This window comes from Microchirus variegatus (genome assembly GCF_963457635.1).
Source record: "Microchirus variegatus genome assembly, chromosome: 4".
Lineage (NCBI taxonomy): Eukaryota > Metazoa > Chordata > Actinopteri > Pleuronectiformes > Soleidae > Microchirus > Microchirus variegatus.
In genome coordinates this window covers 2,433,271-2,455,993 of record NC_139805.1, presented here as the reverse complement: position 1 = coordinate 2,455,993, position 22,723 = coordinate 2,433,271, and the positions used below count along the sequence as shown (strand labels likewise).

The 22,723-nt window shown below is 40.3% G+C and overlaps 3 protein-coding genes across 7 annotated transcripts in view; all 3 read right to left on the bottom strand.

Annotated features, from left to right (window-relative positions):
• Nucleotides 1-1,200: 1,200 nt before the first annotated feature.
• On the bottom strand, nt 1,201-8,182 carry LOC310925451 (golgin subfamily A member 7-like). Of its 2 annotated transcripts, XM_083887415.1 has the most exons (6): nt 8,144-8,182; nt 5,084-5,206; nt 4,848-5,000; nt 2,969-3,070; nt 2,154-2,213; nt 1,201-1,653 (listed from the first exon to the last, which is right to left on the bottom strand). In XM_083887415.1, exons 1-5 carry the CDS (start codon nt 8,150-8,152, stop codon nt 2,166-2,168), a joined length of 435 nt encoding a protein of 144 aa, XP_083743541.1. In that variant the 5' UTR covers nt 8,153-8,182; the 3' UTR covers nt 1,201-1,653; nt 2,154-2,165. The 2 variants fall into 2 exon arrangements, with proteins under 2 accessions (XP_083743541.1, XP_083743540.1); XM_083887414.1 differs by having other exon boundaries at nt 1,201-2,213.
• Nucleotides 8,183-8,831: 649 nt separating this feature from the next.
• On the bottom strand, nt 8,832-11,375 carry rplp0 (ribosomal protein, large, P0). Its single transcript, XM_083887535.1, has 8 exons — nt 11,350-11,375; nt 10,957-11,064; nt 10,692-10,867; nt 10,269-10,356; nt 9,802-9,948; nt 9,506-9,691; nt 9,278-9,418; nt 8,832-9,042 (listed from the first exon to the last, which is right to left on the bottom strand). The coding sequence occupies exons 2-8, from the start codon at nt 11,008-11,010 to the stop codon at nt 8,887-8,889; spliced, it is 948 nt and encodes a 315-aa protein (XP_083743661.1). The 5' UTR covers nt 11,011-11,064; nt 11,350-11,375; the 3' UTR covers nt 8,832-8,886.
• Nucleotides 11,376-16,094: 4,719 nt separating this feature from the next.
• Nucleotides 16,095-22,723, bottom strand: part of LOC310925890 (paxillin-like) — a 39,610-nt gene continuing 32,981 nt past the window's right edge. For all 4 annotated transcript variants that reach the window (XM_083887927.1, XM_083887930.1, XM_083887929.1 and 1 more), the window contains 3 exons: nt 20,862-20,943; nt 20,599-20,747; nt 16,095-17,363 (listed from right to left, as the gene is read on the bottom strand). In XM_083887927.1, coding sequence (XP_083744053.1) covers nt 17,097-17,363; nt 20,599-20,747; nt 20,862-20,943 — 498 coding nt within the window. In that variant the 3' untranslated portion in view covers nt 16,095-17,096. The remainder of the gene's footprint in view (nt 17,364-20,598; nt 20,748-20,861; nt 20,944-22,723) is intronic.

The window sequence follows — 22,723 nt, the reverse complement described above, 5'->3', positions numbered from 1 at the left end:
TAAAAAGTAGTTCATTTGAAACGTACGTTAAGTAAAAGTTACTTAGTTACTTTGCGTGGGGTGTGAGGGTAGTAGAAATATGACAAGATCAGAAATCCAAAATTATTTTGGAGCTCACGCGCCGGCGCGACACAGGATATTACATCACTTTTGGCGCGTGCCCTCTATGTTCACGCGCCAGTGCTAATGGTGCTAATCACATCATCATTGGTCTGGTTCTGGTGTATATTTTACCCCTGTAGGTCTTCATTGTGCTGAATTTTTATTTTTACTCAGTAACGAAGAGGATTTATAAAGTAACTAAGTACTTGAGTCAATACCACTTAAGTAAAATAAAAAATCCTGATTTTAAATTGTACTTTAAAAATACAAAATACACAAAAAAAAGTATTCAATACAGTAACTTGAGTAAATGTATTGTGTTACTTTCCACCTCTGTAATTAGGGTGTCTGAAGTAAAAAAAATACTCTTTATTTAATGTTTTTAAACATTTTCATATTTAGTATTTTTTTAATATACTTGCAGATACTTATTACTCTCTCCCCCTTCCTTTCTGTCACAGCAGTGTGTTCCTTTGTTCCATCTCTGGTCTGGTGAGAATCGTGTGCCATTTCTCCAATCCAATCCAACTCTCACACCCTTAGTGCATGCAATGACCATGTGTCCCAAATAAGAAATATTACACACTACTTATAAAACAACATATACATGACATCCTGTAAATATGTTCTGTAATAATTATAATTGTAAATTTGTATTAATAAAGGTACAGTAGGCAGGACTTCTTTCTTGGTGTTACTGCTAAACATCATGGGGAAAGGTAGCTGCTGTTATTGGTCATTCCACTGCACTGCATAAATGTCTCTGCCTATGCTGCAAAGAAACCTGAAAAAAGGAAATAGCCTATCTATGAGATATATTTTCAGATATTTCCACCTGATGAGCTCAGGACAGAGAGCAACAATCCCAAAACACTACTACTGTCGTGCAAGTAACTAAAACTGATGCAGTGGAGTATGGCATGCAAAGATTAGCAGAACATATAAATTATCAAGTAAAACACAGAATTTTATATTTGTTTTGTTACTTCTCATCATATAATAATAAAACATGAGGAGCTGTCAAGATTTCAGAATTTATTTTGACAAAAGACAAAAATAACCATAAAAAAAAGTAGACAACTACTTCAACTACTGCAATCGTCTGTGAAAGTCATATTGTTTACAATTCCTGTGGTGTGATGGAGAGACAGGGACAGTAACATTTGGTACGGCAGATCTAGTGCAGTTGAGCTATGATATGACGAGTGACAAGCCAACTCACACATCATCAACATCACGGTCAAAATGGAAGGATGAAACAATAACGCAGTGGGTTATTTCACTTCAAAATCACTGGGCAAAAAAATAATAAGAAAAAAACTGTCACTGCACAAATACTTGCAGTCTGGACTGGACTGTCTCTGGACAGTCTATATATCTGGACTGTCTCGTGTATAAACAAAAACACACATTTACAAACAAAAGGGCATGTAGACAGTGGAGTACTTATAAATAACAGGAATAGAAATAAAATCAATATTATATACATTCATTGGCATGAAACATATATGTGGATATTTGCTCCCAGACAGATGAAGATTATCTGGTCATCTATACACGAGTAAAAAGATGGAAGAAATGAAGTTAAAGCCAGTGAGGTGTTTCATTACATGATGGAATCGTTATATGGTTAGTAATCAGTGGACCTCAACGATTTGGGGAGAATATCTTCTTGCAATTTTTCTGAAAGATATTGCAATTAGATTAGATTTTAAAAGTGAGATTTTTTTAAAGATTTTTAAAGTGATGCTTCAGTTCAATGGATTTTACAGAGCATTAATACTAGATACCATAAATAAAAATAGTAATAGTAATAGTAATAACATTATTACTATTCAGCCTCGGTGAATATAGATCAAGAAAACAGCTTTAAACCTTAGAAAAGACTTTTTGGAAAAATCACATTCTAATATTTTGACTTTTCTTAGACCCCGTTCAGACATGGTGTTTAAGGTGACACGTGCAATAAACCAGGTATGAACAGGGTTTCAAGATTATCCCACTGAAGTTGGTTCTTTATTTTAAAAAAGCATATATGAGTGATAACATACCATCAAGGTTCTTTATCTCCCGGAGCCAACACTTCTGTCTTCGAAGACGGTGATTTCAATCTGGAAGAAGTTCAGGAAAGAAACCCTCCGTGCTCTACACATTTTCTTAAAGGGGAAATAAGTAGTTTATAGTGCCATCTAGAGGAGAGGCTGAAATTTACAACAAAGACCTGCTCCTCTGCTCACCCCCTCCCTTCCCTGAGCGCTACGGTATCCGCAGCCGGTCAAATGTCGTCCTCGTCGTCTTTCTCCGTGTCAGCAGATGAGGTTCGTGAGGCGAGGGAGAGGGCGGAGCTACCGCGGCCGTAGCAGACGAAGCGGAGAGAGTGGAGGCGGGACTTCAGCTACAAGTAAAGAGACGCTTGTTTTGTTCTCTCGCGTTTGTCCTTACAGGCTCCAGTAGAAACATGGCGTCTCTCTGCTAACAGTGGCTATGCAACCGCGGTCCGCGACCATGTTATTTATCATGACTTTTTGAAACACTACGAAAATGAAACAAAAACTATTATACAGCGACTAGACAATGCAGGAGCACATAATATGTATAAAAAAGTGGATTTTGGGTTATATAAACCCATAAATACTACATATTGTACCTTTAAATGATTAACAAAAAGTATTTTTTTTTAGTGTAAATGAGGTTACACCAAGTATGTTTCCATTCACATAGAGCAATGCTATAGAGTATTACAATGCTACCTATCAGCGGGGCGAGCCTCTTCTGGGACGCTGCTGAGACGTTCCGCAGCGTGAAAAAAAAATTAAAATATGAAGTATAAATTAAAATAAATTAACATCGGCCAGGCAAAGGATACAACTCTGAGTCCTCTCTCTATGGGGTCAGTCAGCAGCAAACCCCTTGGAGCATATATCTTCTCATTCTGGTCCTTAATGTACCTGGCAATCTTCCTTAACACCTGTGCAGAGAGAAAGGGAGGGAGGGAGATGGAGAGAGAGCGAGAGAAATTACCACCAAATTATGTGTTAACCGAAAAAAAATAAAATCAGTTTTCAGCCTGGTCTTAAAGCAGACCTAGACCAGAAGTTCCAATTAACGCTGTTTTTTAGTGTGTATCTGCGTCGTTACCTTTATATATGTTACCATGGATCGCAACTCTTTATGGATCAAGATCCAAATATTGACCAAACTTCACACTGACATATACCTATATGAGCTACTACTGCATTTCTTAATTAAATTAATACTGACTTTATGCATATAAATGTCAAAAACTCAAACAAATCATATTGGTTGGTTGTTTTTGGATAATTATTGCAATACAAGTTAGATAAATAAGTATTAAGTTTTGATCTCGAGTTCAGCATACGTTCACACCAGTAAATTGTAGTTTTACGGGCAGAAAAGTGAAAGTTTCACAAATCTGAGATAAATATTCAAATCAATTACATCAATTTACAACAAGCATTGTACTGTTTTTAAAGATGATGTTGAGATAGTTATTGTTTTTGAATTATAATGACATAATATCATCTGAATATGTTCTTTATTTTTTTAGAGATATGCTGCTAAGAGACAGACAAAAACATTCTCTCTTTGGCAAAGAATGGTATTCAGATCTGCGCAAACCATCACAGACAGAAAAAGTATTTCAATCTAGGGATGGGGCCGATCCGATCCAGTATCGGGTTCCGATCCAGACTTAATTCACGCATCGGAAAAATCCGATACAACTGTAGAGATCTCTCCGATCCGATACGGTGCTTTAATGTTGTCTCCTGAAATGTCTCCACAAGTGATTCCCTGACTGCAAAAAGTGGAATGGATTTCCTGAGCGGAGGCGTACGTCGCGAGCCTCAGTGTGCGATCCACGCCTCAGTTCAGGAAATCCAGTCCACAGTTTACAGCCAGCCAACAGGCAAGCATTATTGACCAGGAGCGAACCACGAAAAATCAGCTTTGCTGCAGCTGACATAATCCCACCGTTTTAAAAACATCTGCTCGCTGAGGAGAACAGTACTGATAGGGGATTAAAAACAATGAAAATCACAGAATTGTGTGTTCTCGTAGTATTCAGGTTTATGACAGAAAGTTGCTAGATTTGTCACTGTTTTTAAAAAATGCCAGGGGTCTGTAAAGTCCCTGTAAAGTCATACATATCATACTTGGAGTTTATTAAAGCCTTATATAAAATCAACAATAATCATGATGATAATATTAAAGCAAATTTTTTTTTTACCATATTGTATTTTATTTTTATTCTATTTTTTACTCTTATCTTACATTTTACTTCTTTTTACTTATATTAGAGCATATTGTATTTTATTTTATACTTTTTCTTACTCTATCTTACATTTTACTTCTTCTTACTTATATTAGAGCGTATTTTTACCTTACTGTATTTTATTTTATTAGAGTCTTACTTATATTTAGAGTGTGATTTGTTTACCATATTGTATTTTTATTTTTTACCCTATTTTTTACTCTTATCTTTACGTTGTCTTTCTTCTTACTTATTATGCCCTTGCACATTTCTGCACCTCTTGTCGCCTTAATTGAGCTGTTGTAAATGTGTGTTTCCCCCCCGGGGGAGGAATAAAGTCATTCAATTCAAATTCCATTCAAACAGAGCATCCATATCGGAATAGTATCTGTATCGGCAGATATCCAAATTCAGCTATCGGATCGGATTGGAAGTAAAAAAAATCGTGCATCCCTATTTCACACAGTTTTACCTTTTCATAGTGTGTCTCCATACAGAGGAAGATAGTGTACGCAGTTAGACAAGCCAGACAGCCCTCTAAATATGATTTCCCCCCTAGTTTCTCTGCTTCAGCATACAGGTTGTTCAGAGTCTGGATGGTCTCCTCAAACTGCTGCTTATCAAGCTGAAAACACAGACACAGTTTAAAAGGCCTATTCGATGAACACTCGGTCGAGAATGACAACAATCACGTCGAGTGCACTGTACCCTTGACTCAAGCTCAGAGGGGAACTTGGACTGGAACCTGCAGATGGTTCCTGAACCATAGTCCCTCTGGATAAACACCTTGGAGGAGACAGCTGGTTGCTGGAGGTCCTGTAAGCTATGAGTCTGGAAAAAGAAGCACAGTGTGTGTTCAGTATATGTGTGAGAACGGCTGGCATCTAGGGCTGTAACGATACACAAACTCACCATTCGATTTGTATCATGATTTTTGACCCCCGGTTCGATACATTCCACCATTTTTTTTTATTTAAACAACACTTACTTATATAACAACTTAATGTAACATCTAATAACACATATGTTTGGAACACTGTGAACAGACTGGAACATAAATAAATAAATAACCAAAGATTTCTCTCTTTTCTGTAACAAAACAATACTGTTGAAAAATACAAAGTAAATGATCAATCAGACCGGGATTTGTCCCCAAAGCATGCTGGGAAGTGTAGTTCTTCATGAGAAGCAGTTTTGTTCCGGTGGAAATAACTTGTTTTGATAAACAGCAAAGGTAAGACAACATTTCTGCTTGTATTTCTTCAAAGTCAGTTGTTGTTTTGCTCTTATTTTGCGGCTGGATCCGTGAATCTTGTTCATAGAGTGATAAAAATGGTACAGTTAGTATCTGTGGATTCTCCGTTGTTTACATAATCACATTGACGCTCCGGTGTCGTGCCAATGTAAGTATCCCCGACAGAAAGTGTTTCCCCTGGCCATGGCCGCGGAGGCGGAGAAACAGTGCTGCGCTTGCTATAAAAAAACTAACAACAAATACATTGTTTAATGATTTATTTTATGTATACTTCACATAGTACTCTAACCTTAGGTATTATGAACAGCTTTGTTCTATTCTAGCCAAAGATATGGGGGGAAACACATTATTCAGACTGTTTACCTGTCTGCCATAATTTGAACCCCCCCCCCCCCTCAGAATGGACAGCTGAAACCTGATCATCAAATTATTTATTTTATGTATATTTCATATACTACTATATAACCTCTGGGATTATGAACAGCTTTGTTCTATTCTAGCCAAAGATATGGGGGGAAACACATTATTCAGACTGTTTACCTGTCTGCCATAATTTGAACCCCCCCCCCCCCCCCCTCAGAATGGACAGCTGAAACCTGATCATCAAATTATTTATTTTATGTATATTTCATATACTACTATATAACCTCTGGGATTATGAACAACTTTCTTCTATTCTAGCCAAAGATATGGGGGGAAACACATTATTTCAGACTGTTTACATGGCTGCCATGATTTGTATCCCCTCATATCTTTGGGTAGAAGAGAAGAAAGCTGTTCATAATCCCAGAGGTTAAAGAGTAGTATATGTATATATATATTAAGTATACATAAAATAAATCATTTGATGATCAGGTTTCATCTGTCCATTTTGAGGGGGGGGGGGATACAAATTATGGCAGACAGGTAAACAGTCTGAAATAATCTGTTTCCCCCCATATTTTTGGCTAGAATAGAACAAAGCTGTTCATAATACCAGAGGTTATAGATTACTATGTGAAGTATACATAAAATAAATCATTAAACAATGCATTTGTTGTTAGTTTTAATTTACTTGGGTGAACGCAAGCGCACCACTGTTTCTCCGCCTCCGCGGCCGTGGCCAGGGGAAACACTTTCTGTCGGGGATACTTACATTGGCACGACACCGGTGCCGGTAACTAATTTCATATATATATTTTATCTAGGGTGCTGTTAATTTGCATTGTCTGAGGCAACTGCACTTGAGGATGCGTTCAAAGTTCTTGACATTTTCCAGATTCATTTGACTGCCACCATGTTTTAAAGTAATGATGGACTATTGTTTCTCTTTACTTAGTTGAGTGATTCTTGCCAGAATATGGATTAGAACAGTAGTCAAATTCTACTGGCTACTCACTGTATAAGACCTTTGCAAAACACAATTGATGGTCTCAAACATCATGAGAACTCCTGGGAAAAAACCATTCCAGGTCATCACTACCCAAATGAGGCTGATAGAGAGATTGCCTAGAGTGTGCAAAGCGGTCATCAAAGCAAAATGTGACTACTTTGAATAATCTAAAATATAAAACATATTCTGGTGTGCTTAACACATTTTTGTCAACAACATAATGATATATGTCTTCCTTCATGAGTTGGATGTCTTCAGTATTAATCTACAATTCAGACAAAATACAACAACCACAAACGTTTGACTGGTACTATACATACATATATATATATATATACATACATATATATAAATACATATATATATATGTATACATATATACTGTATATATATATACATATACATATATACATATATATATACATATATACATATATATATATACATATATATATACATATATACATATATATATATACATATACATATATATATATATATACATATATATTCATACATATATATATATATATATATAAATATATACATACATACATACATATATATACATATATACATACATATACATATATATATACATATATATATATATATATATACATATATATATATATACATATATATATACATATATATATACATATATATATATACATGTTTATATATGATTAATTGTTCAGTCATGTTTCACCGTTACAACTAAGTGATTATGACGATAAAGACAAAAGTAGGCAAAGGCCTTGACCCTCTGAAGTTATGCTAACAACATTGAAGCATATTAGCTAATGTTATCGATCAGACAACGAATTACCAACCAGCTAACTAGCACCACAGTTAACTTATTAACTCAACATATAATTCGAATCGAATGAGATGTGTGTGCGAACAGGGGGGTTTGTTATATACTAAAGCTACGATTCGTCTAATACATCATGGAGTAATAATGCCAGCTACCATTAGCTTTACGTTTGTTAGACAACCAGCGCCACTAGAGAGCAGGGCGATGTTCAGCTTTTCTCGTCCCAAACCAAAACACTACCATAATTAAGTTTAAGTTCCGGGCATTCAGCTACATGACATTCATAATAAATGGGTTAAAAACAACAAAATCTGAAAATACCTCAGCCATAGTGGACACTTCCGCTGCGGTGAGCACACAAAGCTCTTCCCTAGATTGAGGACATGGTTTGTTTCCGCTGGGGGAATTTCAAAATAAAAGTGGAGCTCACACTTGAGATCACTCCATATTCTTTAAAGCTATTGAAATACAGAATTTGATTATGGGACAATGTGGACATGAAAATACTCGCATTAAGAATGTTTTTAATTAAACATGGAAGTTGATTTAGAACCCATGTAATGTGTACAAAACCAAAATTTACGAGTATTCCCCCATTACATTATGAAAAACACATGGGAAGCCATGTTAGTCAAGTTCCTTCTGATACATTACAACTCTGATGCTTTTGATCTGCCTCATAAAGTTGCAGGAAACTTGAGTACATACAGATTCTAGACTTGTGAAGCCATGTGTGCACACATGCATTTTTATCTAAATGCATGTGCAAGTCATTGCCTAAACACCAAATGCTAAAATGCAAAGAAATTAACCCAAAATGTACATGCAACTGAAAGTGTGGCCATACTGTGGTCATTGTATACATTTGCTGCTCAAGTTCCAGAATTTTTTTTTGCTTTAGTGAAGTGAAATATTTAGACAATTGTGTGCTTTTACTCAATGAATGCAGTTAATACAAGGGAAACTTAATCATGTGCAATTATTCCTGAATAAATTTCCAAGCCAAGGAGTTGGGAGATATTTTTTTATTGAATCATGAATGCGTTCGACTCAATTCTTGTCGTTTAGTCAAACAGACCAAAGCCCATGTCATCATCTGATTCCTCAGACTCTTCCTTGGCTTCCTCCTTAGCAGCAGCAGCTGGAGCTGCAGACTCCGTAGCTGCTGCAGGTGCAGCAACAGCAGCAAAAGCAGATGGGTCGGCAAGGAAGGCTTTGACCTGTGGGGACAAGCAGTTTAAGATTTAGCGACAATGATTTCGATTGGTAAAAAAATGCCCCAGAGTACAGCATTCTATAAAATAATCTGTGTAGCATCCCTGACTGGGCACAAACCATGACAGATGGATGAACCACATTTTTTGCAGGTCGATCAAGAACGTGGCACTACACATGTAACACTAATCCCCCTCCTGCAGGCCAACAGATTTTAGCTCTTAAATGTGAACCACATACCTTGTCTGCCATGGGGAAGGAATAGTCAGTCTCCACAGCAACAGCCAGGACTCTCTTGTAGCCATTGATAATGGAGTGGGGGATAGAGGCCAAGGTGGGGTAGCCAATCTCCAGACAGACACTTGCAATGTTTCTTACACCCTATAAAAGGCACATTTTATATGACAGATTAACATTTTCAAGTGTGTTGCCAATAACCAATTTCTTTGATCAAGCACTACACCTCACCTCCAGGAATTTGGTGTGCAGAGAATCCTCAGTGATGTCAAGCACCTCAGGACTGTAGACACTGCCATTGTCGTACACCTGTTGAATGTTGAGTCCGTAGGAGAAGGGCGAGATGTTCAGCATGTTGAGCAGCGTGGCCTCACTGGCACCAACCTTGTCACCAGTCTTGATCAGACTGACATCACTCTGAGAGAGAGAAACACATGTTTAATGATTCAACATTCATACAAATTTCAGGCTCAATAAGCCTGGACCTTTGGCTTTTATACATGCTTTAAAAAAAAAAAAAAACTCACCAAGATTTCAATAGTTCCTCTTGAGATCTTGGTGGTGATTCCCAAAGCCTGGAAGAAAGAAGTCTTCTCTGGACCCAGCCCAGTGTTCTGTGCAGGCACAGTCACGCAGCAGGGGGCAATAGCTCCAGCACGGGCAGCTGCTGGTACCTGGTTAATGACAGCAAGTTTAGGACTTCACTACAGAAGATTAGAGCCACATGAAGCTTGATGGCATTTTTTAAAAGGAAATATCTGAAACCGTGCGTCTCTGGCAATCAAGGGGTGATGACAGACAGAGATAGCGAGGAAACAATTTGCTGTTTGCAGGGGGAACGACAATACAGTACTGAACATGCTGCATTGTAACTTATCCTGCACGTAAATGTGATTTTTGTTTATGGTACCAATCATACTCCTTCCAGTGTGATACATTTTCATTTCTAGATGTGATCAAACGGTGGCATTCAAGTTCCTGCACAGATTCTTACCTTATTCTCCAACAGCAAGTCCCTGACTTCAGCCAAATCCTCCTTGGTGAAGACGAAGCCCACATTTCCTTTAATGTGGGGCAGGAGCCTGTCAATGAGATGACCTGTACATTTTAGAAGCAGATCGTTTTAATAAAAGAATTTCAAAAGGGAAGATGCATCATGTATGAAACCATGCGTCCCTGGCTACCGGAAGTGATTTAGACAGACAGGGATAGCTGGAAACAAGTTAATGTTTGCAGGGGGAACGACAAAACAGCACCAAACCAGCTGTACTGTAACTTATCCTGCACATTCTAACACATTTTGATAGACAAGGCTGGACCAATTCATTAATATTCACCATAACACTTTCTTCAATGTAAATGTGATACTGATGGTATGACATGACAATTACGATTACTTCACAAAAAGTAGACTCACTTCTCCAGGGCAGGATTGTTCTCCAGGTGTCCACGGATGGCTTTGCGCATCATGGTGTTTTTACCCATCAGCACCACAGCCTTGCCGCGCAGGGACAGACGGATCGTCTGCATCTGTTTGGAGCCAACGTTGTCCGCCCCGACGATGAAGCATCTTGGAAAATCATCCAGAAGTTGCTACAGATTGAATGAACTCGATTTTCAGTGCCGATATAATTAAAAAAAATAACTACACGGAAATACAAGAGTCCGTGTTAAATACTTACGATGATTTTCATAAAATAGTTGGACTTCCACGTGGCCCTGTCTTCCCTGGGCATCTTTGCAGTGCTTCCAAGGATCGCCGAAAAGCTGGTTTAAAGACAAGGTGATACCTAGAAAGAACAAACAAAACCCAATTTTATTCATAATTATACTATTCTAGCTATACAATGTGTCTAGAACTCGACATGTGCTCGACTGCTAACCTTAGCCGGCTAACATTTTAGCTAGCAGGCCTCATTCGGCCGAAACCCATTTTCATCGCTGATCGAAAACCGCATCAAAATCAAACGCAACTCAACACATAATGTTCTTGTTTTTCAAAATCATCCCAACGCCGCAAGTGTTGAAATTCTAGTGAACGTTATTATTCTTAGGAGCATGCCAGGAATACTCACCTACAACAAGGGTCTCGTGAAAGAAAGAGGAAGGAACGTGACGCTGAAGACGTATATATACACTCGAGCTGACCAATCACAGTGGAGCTGTGGGCGGTAACTTCACAACTATTGGTTGAATTGAGTGCCAATCACGTGTGGAACTTCTTCCTACCGTTCTAAGGACAGTTTTAATACGTTGTAGAAACACAAAAAACGTACATTTGGGACATAAACTTATGTTTATATATATATATATGTGTTTAAGTCCCGCTTTAGAGCCTCGAGATTCGCGATTTGGCGATTTCTCGATTTGGCAGGCGCCATGACAGTATTTGCAACCGGATCTCTGAACCGGATATTTACTGACGTCACATGCAACCAAGCTCTCCTATTGGACGAGAATAGCTGCCAATCACACTAGTGTCTACACGTAATCACGTGTGACGTCATTACACAATTGTCAACTTTTGACAATTGACACACGAAGAAGACTTGAAACTAGCAGTTGAGACCATTTTTTTTAAATTAATTTTATTTATCAAGTGAGAGAGTTGAGACCTCAGTTTATATTGACTGGCCATTAATGACAGAAGCAGAGCTTTCTGTTTGTGTTATTATCTGTAATGTGTACAATGTTTCCGTCTGGACGTGTCCTGAGTGAAATCTCTAAAGAAAAGGATGTGTTTTAGTGAAATCTAGCGTCTTTTCAGACTGACTTTAGTTATTTTCATCGACACTAGTTGGTAACACTGTCAAACAATCTCCCAATGCAAAACAATGAATGACAGCGCAAGAGAGAGGTGGGAATATGTCATAATTGCCCTAAAGTAGTGTTTTCGCTGTCTACACGGAAACGTGAGGCCGGCATTTTGAGATTTCCCCACTCTGATAGACATTTTCAAAAAGCATTTTATATATATATAAAGAAAAAAAAAGCGGTTTACAACGGCTCAGTTCTCATTGTTCATTTTAAAGAGCCGTCAGTTCACAAATAGTGTGCTTACAGTGTGTATATCCAGAGATACTCAAGAATGAATATGCAACAGTATATTCAGGGTCTCTGCAGATTTCAACAAGTCAAATTTAAGACTTTTTAAGACCATAATGAATACAATTTAAGACCCATTTCCAATCCAAACTGGCAAAAAAGTACAAAAGAAATGAACGAAAATTGGAACCAGAAATCGTTGAACTTGCAATTGGGCTTAGCTGTGGGCTTTCATTAAGTTTTCTCCGCTGCTATGCTAAGCTAAGCTGTAACACACCGCGGCGCGCGCACATCACACTAGCTAGTGGTGCTCGATATATTGTCACCGGGCAGCACAGGTGACCTACTTTAGTTCCGTGTTGTAGTTATTGCAAGAAGAAAAAGAAAACGAAATTAAAGAATACAAGATTAATGGAAATAATTTAGGTAGATTTATTTGCCTTTTTCTTTTTTTTTTAATTTTTTCTTTTTTTTAACATATATATATATAAATCAATTAATTCATTGATTTTTATATATATATATATATATATATTTTTTTATTTTTTTTATTTATTATCTATTTTCTCCTTACAAAAATGAGAATGTGAGTCTATCCCATCCAGTCCCTTTACACACTCCTGTACAGTAGGTGGCGGTATACGCAAACAAAAGCTGTAACCCGCCATTAATAAGAAAGAAGAAGAAGAAGAAGAAGAAGAAGAAGAAGAAGAAAACGAAAACACAAACACGTGAAGCTAAATCCAGTGGAATGCTATTTCTTTAGCTGATAAACAGCTGTAGTGACGGAAGGAGACGATGCCACAGCCGCTGCCCGGGCTACCGTCGGAGGTGTGGAACCATGTTTTCGGATACCTGTCGGCGGCGGACAAGTTTAACGCACGGGCGTCCTGCAAGTACTTCAGGAAACTCGTGGACCACGCGTCTCTGTGGAAAGACTGGTGCGTGGTGCTGCGGTTTCCACAAAGCCGCCCTTACAACAGTCACTTCTGGCTCACTCTTCGTCGGAGGAAGGTGAGCATCGCGGTGATGACGAGCAGCAGAGCAAAGCACTGGAGGCAGCTCGCGCACTCGCTGCCGACTCTCACCACACTGGTCGTGGAGCAAAGCTGCCAGAGGAGCCTCGAACCCTTGAAGCGCTTTGTACACCTGAAGCGTCTGACTCTGAGAAGCGGCTGCTCCCCTCTTACGCTCGGTGCTTCCACGGTGCCGGAGCCCCAGCAGCTCACACACCTGAGCCTGTGCGAAGCCCGGTTCCCCACAGAAGCGATAGGGGGCGTCATCTCCGCTCTCTCCCACTTCACAAACCTCACCTCTCTTGTCTGCCATCACATTGGAGTCTTCGAGGAGACGAGTTTAATGGTTCGCTCCATCCTGCGCTGCCTGCCTAAGCTCAAGCACCTGTCGTTGTCTGTTGTAGATAAACTATACACCCATCACAGCATCCCTGGACCAAACCCTGACCCCTCAAATGAACCAGCTAATGCACCAGCCTTGTCCAGCTTGGAGCTCATTGACTGCATGGATCATTCACTGTCAGAAGATGTGATGAAGCTGATGCCTGGCCTGAAGAGTTTGGCTGTTTTCTACAAGCACACGCATCACCATGACTGGCAGGCGCCCCCTGTGTGTCATTTGAAAACATGGCTGAGTGACCTGCCTCGGCTGTCCACACTGGTCATAGTCAAGGGCCCACCAGCCGAGCGATATGTCGCCTCCATTCCATCCACAGTGACCAGCCTCACCCTCTGTGTGCCAGGGCTTTCCTCAAAGGTCCTGGTGGACACAGCAGAGCAGGTGCCAGGTCTGCTCCACTTCCACGTCGCCCCCTTGACCATATACCTGGAAGCTCACACGACTCAAATCCTGCAGCTTTTTCCAAAGCTCAAATCTCTCACACTTCGCCATGATCATCTACAAGAGCGCTGGTGCGTGGACCTTCACCAACTGAAGGGTGTGGAGGTTCACAAAGGGCCTCATCTCTTTGGGCTCACCAGAAAACTTCAAGCACGGACCAACTACAGGCTTCAGGTGACAACCTCACCTCGCAGAAGAGATACATTGTCTTGTTCCTGTGTTGCTCCTGTGTTGGTCAGTGTTTTCACTAAACTGACATAAACGCACAGGAACAGTTGTTAGTTCACCCCATGGAGTGAATTTTAGTTTTTAGTTTACAATATGACCATCACAGGGTGCCAGAGGCGTGAAAAAGTATTTTTTAATATTCTCTAAATTACATTTCAAGGCTCTCCTTTGCATCACAAAAATGTGTGACTACTTCAGATACTTTTCGTTTATTTATTTTTTTTAAAATGAGGGTTACCATTGGGAGAATCGAGCGCCATATCTGGGATCACAATGAGGAAAACATTTAGAGAGGTTGAGTTTCTGCTGTATACACCTGAATTTGAAGTAACAGAGCATACTGCTAAAGAGGGGCTAACGTAGCATCTGTTCATCTCTGATGTGTTTATATCTTATGTCTACGGGTCATTAAAAAAGTGTTAGACTTGACATTTTTGTGTGAAAACTTGTGTGTGATCAAGATCTGAATCAAGATCTGAATCAATGCAAATACTAATAAAAAAAAAAGTAAACACCACAACACACTTCTTGTACAGAACAATGCCAGAAATAGAATTTGTTTTATTTTTGCAGCAGTTACATTACTCACTCAGTTATCAGGACCCGACCACACAAAGAGGCAAAACACTTTTTGGCTCATGATAAAAGATCACATAAATGACTCCATTTACAAGGCAATGTTCACTTAAAATGCTTTTAAGATTTGTCTCGTTTTAATCTTTGACAGAAGCAAAACAACTATAAAAGCAATATACTGCAAGAAGATAAGTCAACTTTCTTGGTTGTACAGAGTTGAAACGAAGGTGCAGGCCTGCTACAGTCTGCTACAAACGAATGCCTCACTGTCTGCCCAACAGCTCGGCACATAGCATCTCTCATTAACTTTGTCTGTTACAGTGTTAAAAGTTTTTAAAGAGTTAAGATTGCACCACAGTAGATGAAGCCTCTCCCAGAGTTCAGCCACAAAGAGTCAAATCACAGGAGACGAGAACAGCTCCAGTGTCTGAGACCTTATTGCATTGACACATTTGGCACAAGAACATGAGTCATATTTCAAAACAATCTGCAAGTGGAGACTGTGTATAAATTCCTCACACACCCAGTGATCAAAATTAAAGACAAGGCAGCCATGAGTGTCAAATATATATATATATATATATAGAAATGAGTCCTAACATGAATTTGGCTGAAGGTTTGGCCCCAGCTTGGTGCTGCACTCTGATTCCTGACCAGCTAACGCATAACATCCAGCTTCCATCGGTGACCCAAGCACCTATCTCAGCTCAGACGGCAGGATCATAGTTCATGACTCCAAGTAGAAATACTGAGGGCTCTCATTCAAAGTTTGATGCACCATATTTAAAGCTGTGTGTGTGTGTGTGTGTGTGTGTGTGAAGGGAACAGTATCTGTCCTCTGTTGCCAGTAGAGCCAGCTCTTTGCATATTAGTGTGAAACTTATCATCTCAAAAATACATATTTTTTTCAATAGAAACGACGACAAAACACAGCTTTGTCCCAACATGGAGCATACTGTATAGAAACGTAGCTTCTGATTGTAACGGCAACTGGCAGCTTAGGTGCTGATCATTGTGTGGCATGCTAGCAAAACCGAATGCAAAACCAAAATGTTAAGCCTCTTAATCTAATAATTCAATAATTCAAAAGAATAGCAATGGTAAAATCTGAACAAAGGGTTGAACTGAAGCACAATTTATTCAAATTAGTATTCTGAAAGCAACAGCTCTCCACTTTCAACATCCGTTTTTGGCTAAAAACACAAAATATTTAGCATTTAAAATTTACTGTATATTGTCCCTATATTTTTCTCATCAAAAGCTTTAATGGTTTTATTGGATCAACATCAAAATCAATGGCAACACACTGCGGTAGTACAACAAAAACAAAGTTCCTATATGAATGATTTCATTTTCCTAATGTGAAACAAGAAAGTTCGACGAGAGCACAGGTGTGTATGTACTGTTTGAAATCGGCGTGATTTGTAGAACAGTAGACAAATGAAAAGTGATATCCTGACGACACAAACTTGTAAAAACACACCTTTAAGACAGTTTCATCAAAAGATGTGTGGTTGGAGTGTGCGGAGTTTCAACTGTTTTTTGAAAGAAGTGAGTGTGTGTCTGTGTGCATGTACTGTCCATGTGGAGTGTTGACATGGCTCTTGACTTTTTAAATGGCACGTCATCAGTCTCCAAAGGTAGAAAAATACTTTCCCCCCCCCCCCCCGTAGATTATTAACACAAATAAGCCAAGCACTGGATACTCATATTTTAAATGCAATTCAGTCAACTCTCTGTGGTCCATGCAAAAAAATATTGTAAAACCACCATTGGGTGCAAGGTCTCGCCCTGCACGTGAGGGAATAAAATCAATTACAAATCACAGGTGAGAGGAAGTCTTACAACTTCTTTCATATTTTTTTATCTATATACGAACGCACACACACGTAGGGGAAATTCACATCTTTGCTTTGCTGCACACAGGGTTAACCTCCAAATAAAAATCTCTTTGGGCTCTCTTTAAATGTTTAGCAAAAAGTGTGAAACGTCAAACCTGAGAGGTCGGACAGTCGGCGTCAAGTTGACGTTACCCACCCTCTGCCTTAAAAACCTCTTCGCAGACTCGTACACACAACCACGCGTGCGTACGACGACAAACGCGCAGACACGCAGTCTAACTGAAGAGTTTGATGAAGCAGCCGTGGCAGTAGGGCTTGTCATTCTGTTCCTTGAAGGTGCCTTTGTTGAGCTGCTTGAGGCAGAACGCGCACACAAAGTGCTCCGGGTGGAACTTCTTGCCCATGGCTGTGATGCAGCGGCCGGTGATGGGCTTCTGGCAGCCGGAGCACAGCGAGCCGCGCCTCTCGTGGTAGTGCGCCTCGCAATATGGCTGACCATCGTGGTCAAAGAAGCTGCCGTTTATGAACGGCGTGAAGCACTCCTGCAGGATCAGAGGAGGAAGAACTTAAAAGGTAAGGTACACGATTTGAGATATTTATTATCACCCCCAAGTCATAAATTGTCTACGATGTGTCGTCAGACCCCGGATTTCCACTGGACGCGGAACGGCAGCGGCACGGTTCTGCTTCGTCCTCTTGCCCGGCGTCAATCCCCACCGGGGCGCGTTACGGCAGCGGCGCGGAGCCTTGGGAGCCGGCGGTATTCACGGAAGATCGCGCGATAATCTCGAACGGACGCGAGTTCGCGAGACCCAGCGATAGACTGTGTGTATAAAGTAAACAACAACAACAACACAGCTTCTTTTCATTCTCCGACGTGGAAGAACTGTTGATCTGGTGTCATAAATGATTTTATGTTTCTCCACTTCAACAATCAGTCTCCCGTCGTACATTATGACTCTCAGAGACGCTCTGATTAATTGACTGTTTACCTGGCAGCACCGGTCACCACGTAATGTTGATGTGACGTTGTGACAGGCTATATGACCTGCGTATTGTGTTTTATTTTGAAAGGGGGGCGGAAATGTTTTACTTTGATTCTGTGTGGGACTTCCTGTCTTGTGCGATCTGCTTCGTTGAAATTTACGAGGTTCAGCAGCGGCAACGGAAAAAATAGAACTGATTCCGATCGATAGCGCTGCGGCGCGGCGAGCCGCTTCTGGGACGCTGCTGAGACGCGCCGCGGCGCGGCCGGTGGGAATGCTCTCATTGATTAGAATGGAAGCGATTTGCAACGGCCGCCGCGCCGCTGCCGTTCCGCGGCCGTTCTGTGTCCAGTGGAAATCCAGGGAGAGATGAGGGAAACATTTACAGTTTTAACAGTATTTGGATCATTCCCAGCGTGGTCATATACCTGTTCAATACCAGGTTTAAATGGGGTTTTCAGCCATGAGAATGGGTTAAGTCAGCTTTCACACCCAGGTCAAATGACTTAAATCATAAATGTGGGCTTTTTATGGCTTCAGCTCCAATTGGCATCAAAGTCCCCGCTTTACAAATGTGTTTTCTGTGATCGGATTGCAATCTGACCACTCGTAAATACACCCGAGGATGGATCGATCTGCCAAACCACTTTCGTGGGTGGTGTCTCTGATGCGTCTCTGCTCCGCCCACAACAACAGAGTAGAGCATCGAATTTTGATGTGGACACCGGAGACGCATGTCAATACCAGGTGTAAAGTTATACTAAGACTCAGGTGAACACGCCAATTTCTTCTTAGTCTGCTCTGCAGCGCAAACCAATGCGCATTCACCTTCCAGGCTTTACCATTAATGTTCGTAGGGATCCTTACTTTTTAGAACTTGGGACAGTGATCAATATCATATATTATCTCATTCGTATAAGCTAAATGTTTGATTTAAAGAAAAGAAAAGACCGAAGTAAAAGATGGTAGTAATATTAAAACCACTGGCAATGGGAGTGATGTTATAAGTCCTTTTTTTAGTAACACCCTGGTTTACAAATCCTGGGTATACCTGCTAAATAAAGTGTTAAAGAGGCTTATGATTAATTGTGAAGACAAGGTGCCAGGTGTCCTTTCTGCAATTTATCAACAAGATCACTGGGAAGATGGTCAAGAAGGGGCAGTACGATCAAGTCAATAATGTACGGAGCCCTGCTAGGGTCAGGTGTGAAAAAATAAAAATCATTTGTAAACTGTTCCCTCAGTTTAGTAATCTGTTCCCTCGGTTTAGTAATCTGTTCCCTCAGTTTAGTAAACTGTTCCCAATCTGTTCCCTCAGTTTAGAAATCTGTTCCCTCAGTTTAGTAATCTGTTCCCTCAGTTTAGTAATCTGTTCCCTCAGTTTAGTAATCTGTTCCCTCGGTTTAGTAAACTGTTCCCTCGGTTTAGTAATCTGTTCCCTCAGTTTAGTAATCTGTTCCCTCGGTTTAGTAATCTGTTCCCTCGGTTTAGTAATCTGTTCCCTCAGTTTAGTAATCTGTTCCCTCAGTTTAGTAATCTGTTCCCTCAGTTTAGTAATCTGTTCCCTCGGTTTAGTAAACTGTTCCCTCGGTTTAGTAATCTGTTCCCTCAGTTTAGTAATCTGTTCCCTCAGTTTAGTAATCTGTTCCCTCAGTTTAGTAAACTGTTCCCTCGGTTTAGTAATCTGTTCCCTCAGTTTAGTAATCTGTTCCCTCAGTTTAGTAATCTGTTCCCTCGGTTTAGTAATCTGTTCCCTCAGTTTAGTAATCTGTTCCCTCAGTTTAGTAATCTGTTCCCTCAGTTTAGTAATCTGTTCCCTCAGTTTAGTAAACTGTTCCCTCGGTTTAGTAATAGTTTAGTAATCTGTTCCCTCAGTTTAGTAATCTGTTCCCTCAGTTTAGTAATCTGTTCCCTCAGTTTAGTAATCTGTTCCCTCAGTTTAGTAAACTGTTCCCTCGGTTTAGTAATCTGTTCCCTCGGTTTAGTAATCTGTTCCCTCGGTTTAGTAATCTGTTCCCTCAATTTAGTAATCTGTTCCCTCGGTTAAGTAATCTGTTCCCTCAGTTTAGTAAACTGTTCCCAATCTGTTCCCTCAGTTTAGTAATCTGTTCCCTCGGTTTAGTAATCTGTTCCCTCGGTTTAGTAATCTGTTCCCTCAGTTTAGTAAACTGTTCCCAATCTGTTCCCTCAGTTTAGTAATCTGTTCCCTCAGTAATCTGTTCCCTCAGTTTAGTAATCTGTTCCCTCGGTTTAGTAATCTGTTCCCTCAGTTTCCCTAAAACTGTGACTATTTTGACACTTTGACACAAATTGTTAACAGCGATAGTCTAGTGGGTAAATCGGTGGACTAATGCTGGCAAGGTCGTAGGATCGAACCCTGACAGTGTTATTGTTTATCTTTTTATTGTATAAAGCATTATGAGTATTAAGCATTCTTAAAACATAAAGCATATTGTATAAAGCATTAATAAATATATTGGGTGTGTGGTGGTAGCCAGCCATACATTACATCTCACTCCAAGGTGCACCGTTATTGTGAATGGCGGTGCGTAATGGCACTGCGCGGTTACTAAACCGAGGGAACAGTTTACTAAACCGAGGGAACAGTTTACAAACGATTTTTATTTTTTCCACACCTGACCCTAGCAGGGCTCCGTAATAATACCTAACTTTATCCAACCTTAAAGGCCTTGCTACCACACTCAAATATGTCTCAGCAAGAGCAAAAACGCAGGTCTGCACCGAAGACGTTTATAAAAAAAAAAACAAACAAACAAAAAAAAAGACTCACCCTGCAGACGAAGCATTCAGGGTGCCAAAGAGAGTTGAGAGCAGAGATGTAATTCTCCAGGATGGCACGGGCACAGCCACCGCACTTTGGGGCAAACATATCAAAGTAGTCCTTTCTGCAGAAGGCCTTGCCGTCCTTCTCATGGAAACCTGGAGGACATCAAAGAGACTGTCAGAATCTTTCCAAATGCATCTTTTAGCAATTACAGATTGGGCATTGCTACTTTGAGTCCACACAGGCTAGGGTTAGGTAGAGGCTGATACCTTCAGGTCCAAAAAAGGCTCCACACTGGGCACAGAAAAAGTGATCTGGATGCCAGGTTTTGTCCAACGCCGTCACTACTTTCTGTGAAGCAAAACAGAATTTAAACATGATTTCTTCTGTTCTTCTGACAGTTAGCTCATGTTATTCTGAATGTTTATCTGCAGCTTCGGTTGAACACAAACACGCACATGTAACACCAGATATGCATCCATCCACAATAACACAGGTCCCTGCAGCAGGGCAGAAATCACTCAGTGCACACCTTAAACATTTAAAAATGGACAAGTGCTTCTTAATTCTGCCACCAGGGGGTGCAATGTCAAAAAGAGAGTGTTGTTTTGAAAACATTACAGGGACACAACTGGGTGTCACCAAAATGAACCACACGACAACCTAAGAGTAAAGCACAGCTATTAACTACCGATTGATTTGAATATTTCAAACAATGTATATGATCTACAAAAATACACATAGAAACCAAAGTATGAGAGTAAGAATGGATAGCTGCGAGTGTGTATTCGTTAGCTCTCTTTCTGGCACAAACACTGAACTTGTCAGGACCAGCAGTCCCCATGGAGACCAAAACCTGGTCCTAATGAGTCAGAGACTAATTTCTGAGGAACTGAGGTTAAGTTAAGGGCTTAGACTTGAATTGTGGTTCGGTCCTTAAACTAACCACAAGGTTACGGATACAAAGTCAAAGAGAGTCCTTAAAAGGATGGCTGCATAAACTTTTGTCTATGTGTGAGTGTGTGTGTGCAGTGACGAATCTAGGGGCCTTGGCAGAAACAGAGACCTTTGAAAACTAAAACACAATCACCATCATTCACCTCCCTATTGGCCACAGCTGTGAGAGAAAAACTCCTGAATAAAACCTTTGCTCATTCTTGTCACCGTTCTTGTTTCTCTTTAGTCGACTCTGTGAAACTAAGCAACCGACTTTGCAGAGGAGAGAATCAGCTTCACTTCCAGTTCACACACTGATCCTAAAGCATCATCTGATGAGGATGCAGATTACTTCTAATACGAAGAGGAAAATGCTCATCTACATAATTTTGACATCATAAAGTAGGGGTGGGCGAAAAAATCAATCAATATTTTTTTTGTATTGATGATCGATATTAAGCAGATATCCCTTAAAAGATTGACTTTAATTGTCTGAGTAATAACTTATTAATTGGTGCTGAATTGTAATGACCAAGGTTCACAAAACACTCTGATGCAAAGTGGTGCGAACACACAAACGCTGACGAATGATGACTTTATCCTGCACATTTTTTTCATACATAAAATATATCCACTGGAAACACAAATCCACTGAGGCTTGAAGTTTGTGTTTAACACTGTGCTCTGCTGTGCAGCCACAAACAGCACACTTGTCCCTCCACGTTGACATGACTCCACTCTTCCTCCCTCGCCTGCACTCTTGTATTTCATGGGGGCAAGGTGGAGCTAAGGTGGAGCTAAGGTGGAGCTAAGGTGGAGCTAAGGTGGAGCTAAGGTGGAGCTTAGGTGGAGCTTAGGTGGAGCTCTGAAGTACACTTCCTGGTGGGGTGGCAACATTTGTGGTGAAATGCGCACTGTGTTGTCGCGAGGCGGGAGGTTTAAACATTGCGTGTTTTATCTCCTATATTTACACTAAGGGGAACCACTAAAACATGACTGAGTCTTAGGCCACATTATACTTCTCCGACTGCGTAATGCGTTATCCGTCTGCGTCACCACGTAGACCACTCGAGCCTTTATACTTCCGCGGTGACGGATAGGCGCTGCAATTTCCCCACCCGATCAGTAGGGGTCGCTGCGCAAGGTTGTTGTGCTTTTGGCTACAGTGAGCAATGGCGTCCGAGGGAGAAAGACT

What these genes read in the sequence shown, in the direction of transcription:
- LOC310925451 (XM_083887414.1), bottom strand. An exon ending in CCTCTGAGCTTGAGTCAAGG is followed by an intron (nt 5,001 to 5,083) that starts GTACAGTGCACT and finishes CTGTGTTTTCAG; the next exon opens with CTTGATAAGCAGCAGTTTGA. An exon ending in TGGAGACACACTATGAAAAG is followed by an intron (nt 3,071 to 4,847) that starts GTAAAACTGTGT and finishes CTCTCTGCACAG; the next exon opens with GTGTTAAGGAAGATTGCCAG.
- rplp0 (XM_083887535.1), bottom strand. Translation starts at nt 11,010, where the DNA reads ATGCCCAGGGAAGACAGGGCCACGTGGAAGTCCAACTATTTTATGAAA. An exon ending in ACTATTTTATGAAAATCATC is followed by an intron (nt 10,868 to 10,956) that starts GTAAGTATTTAA and finishes TTCAATCTGTAG; the next exon opens with CAACTTCTGGATGATTTTCC. An exon ending in GAGGAACTATTGAAATCTTG is followed by an intron (nt 9,692 to 9,801) that starts GTGAGTTTTTTT and finishes TCTCTCTCTCAG; the next exon opens with AGTGATGTCAGTCTGATCAA.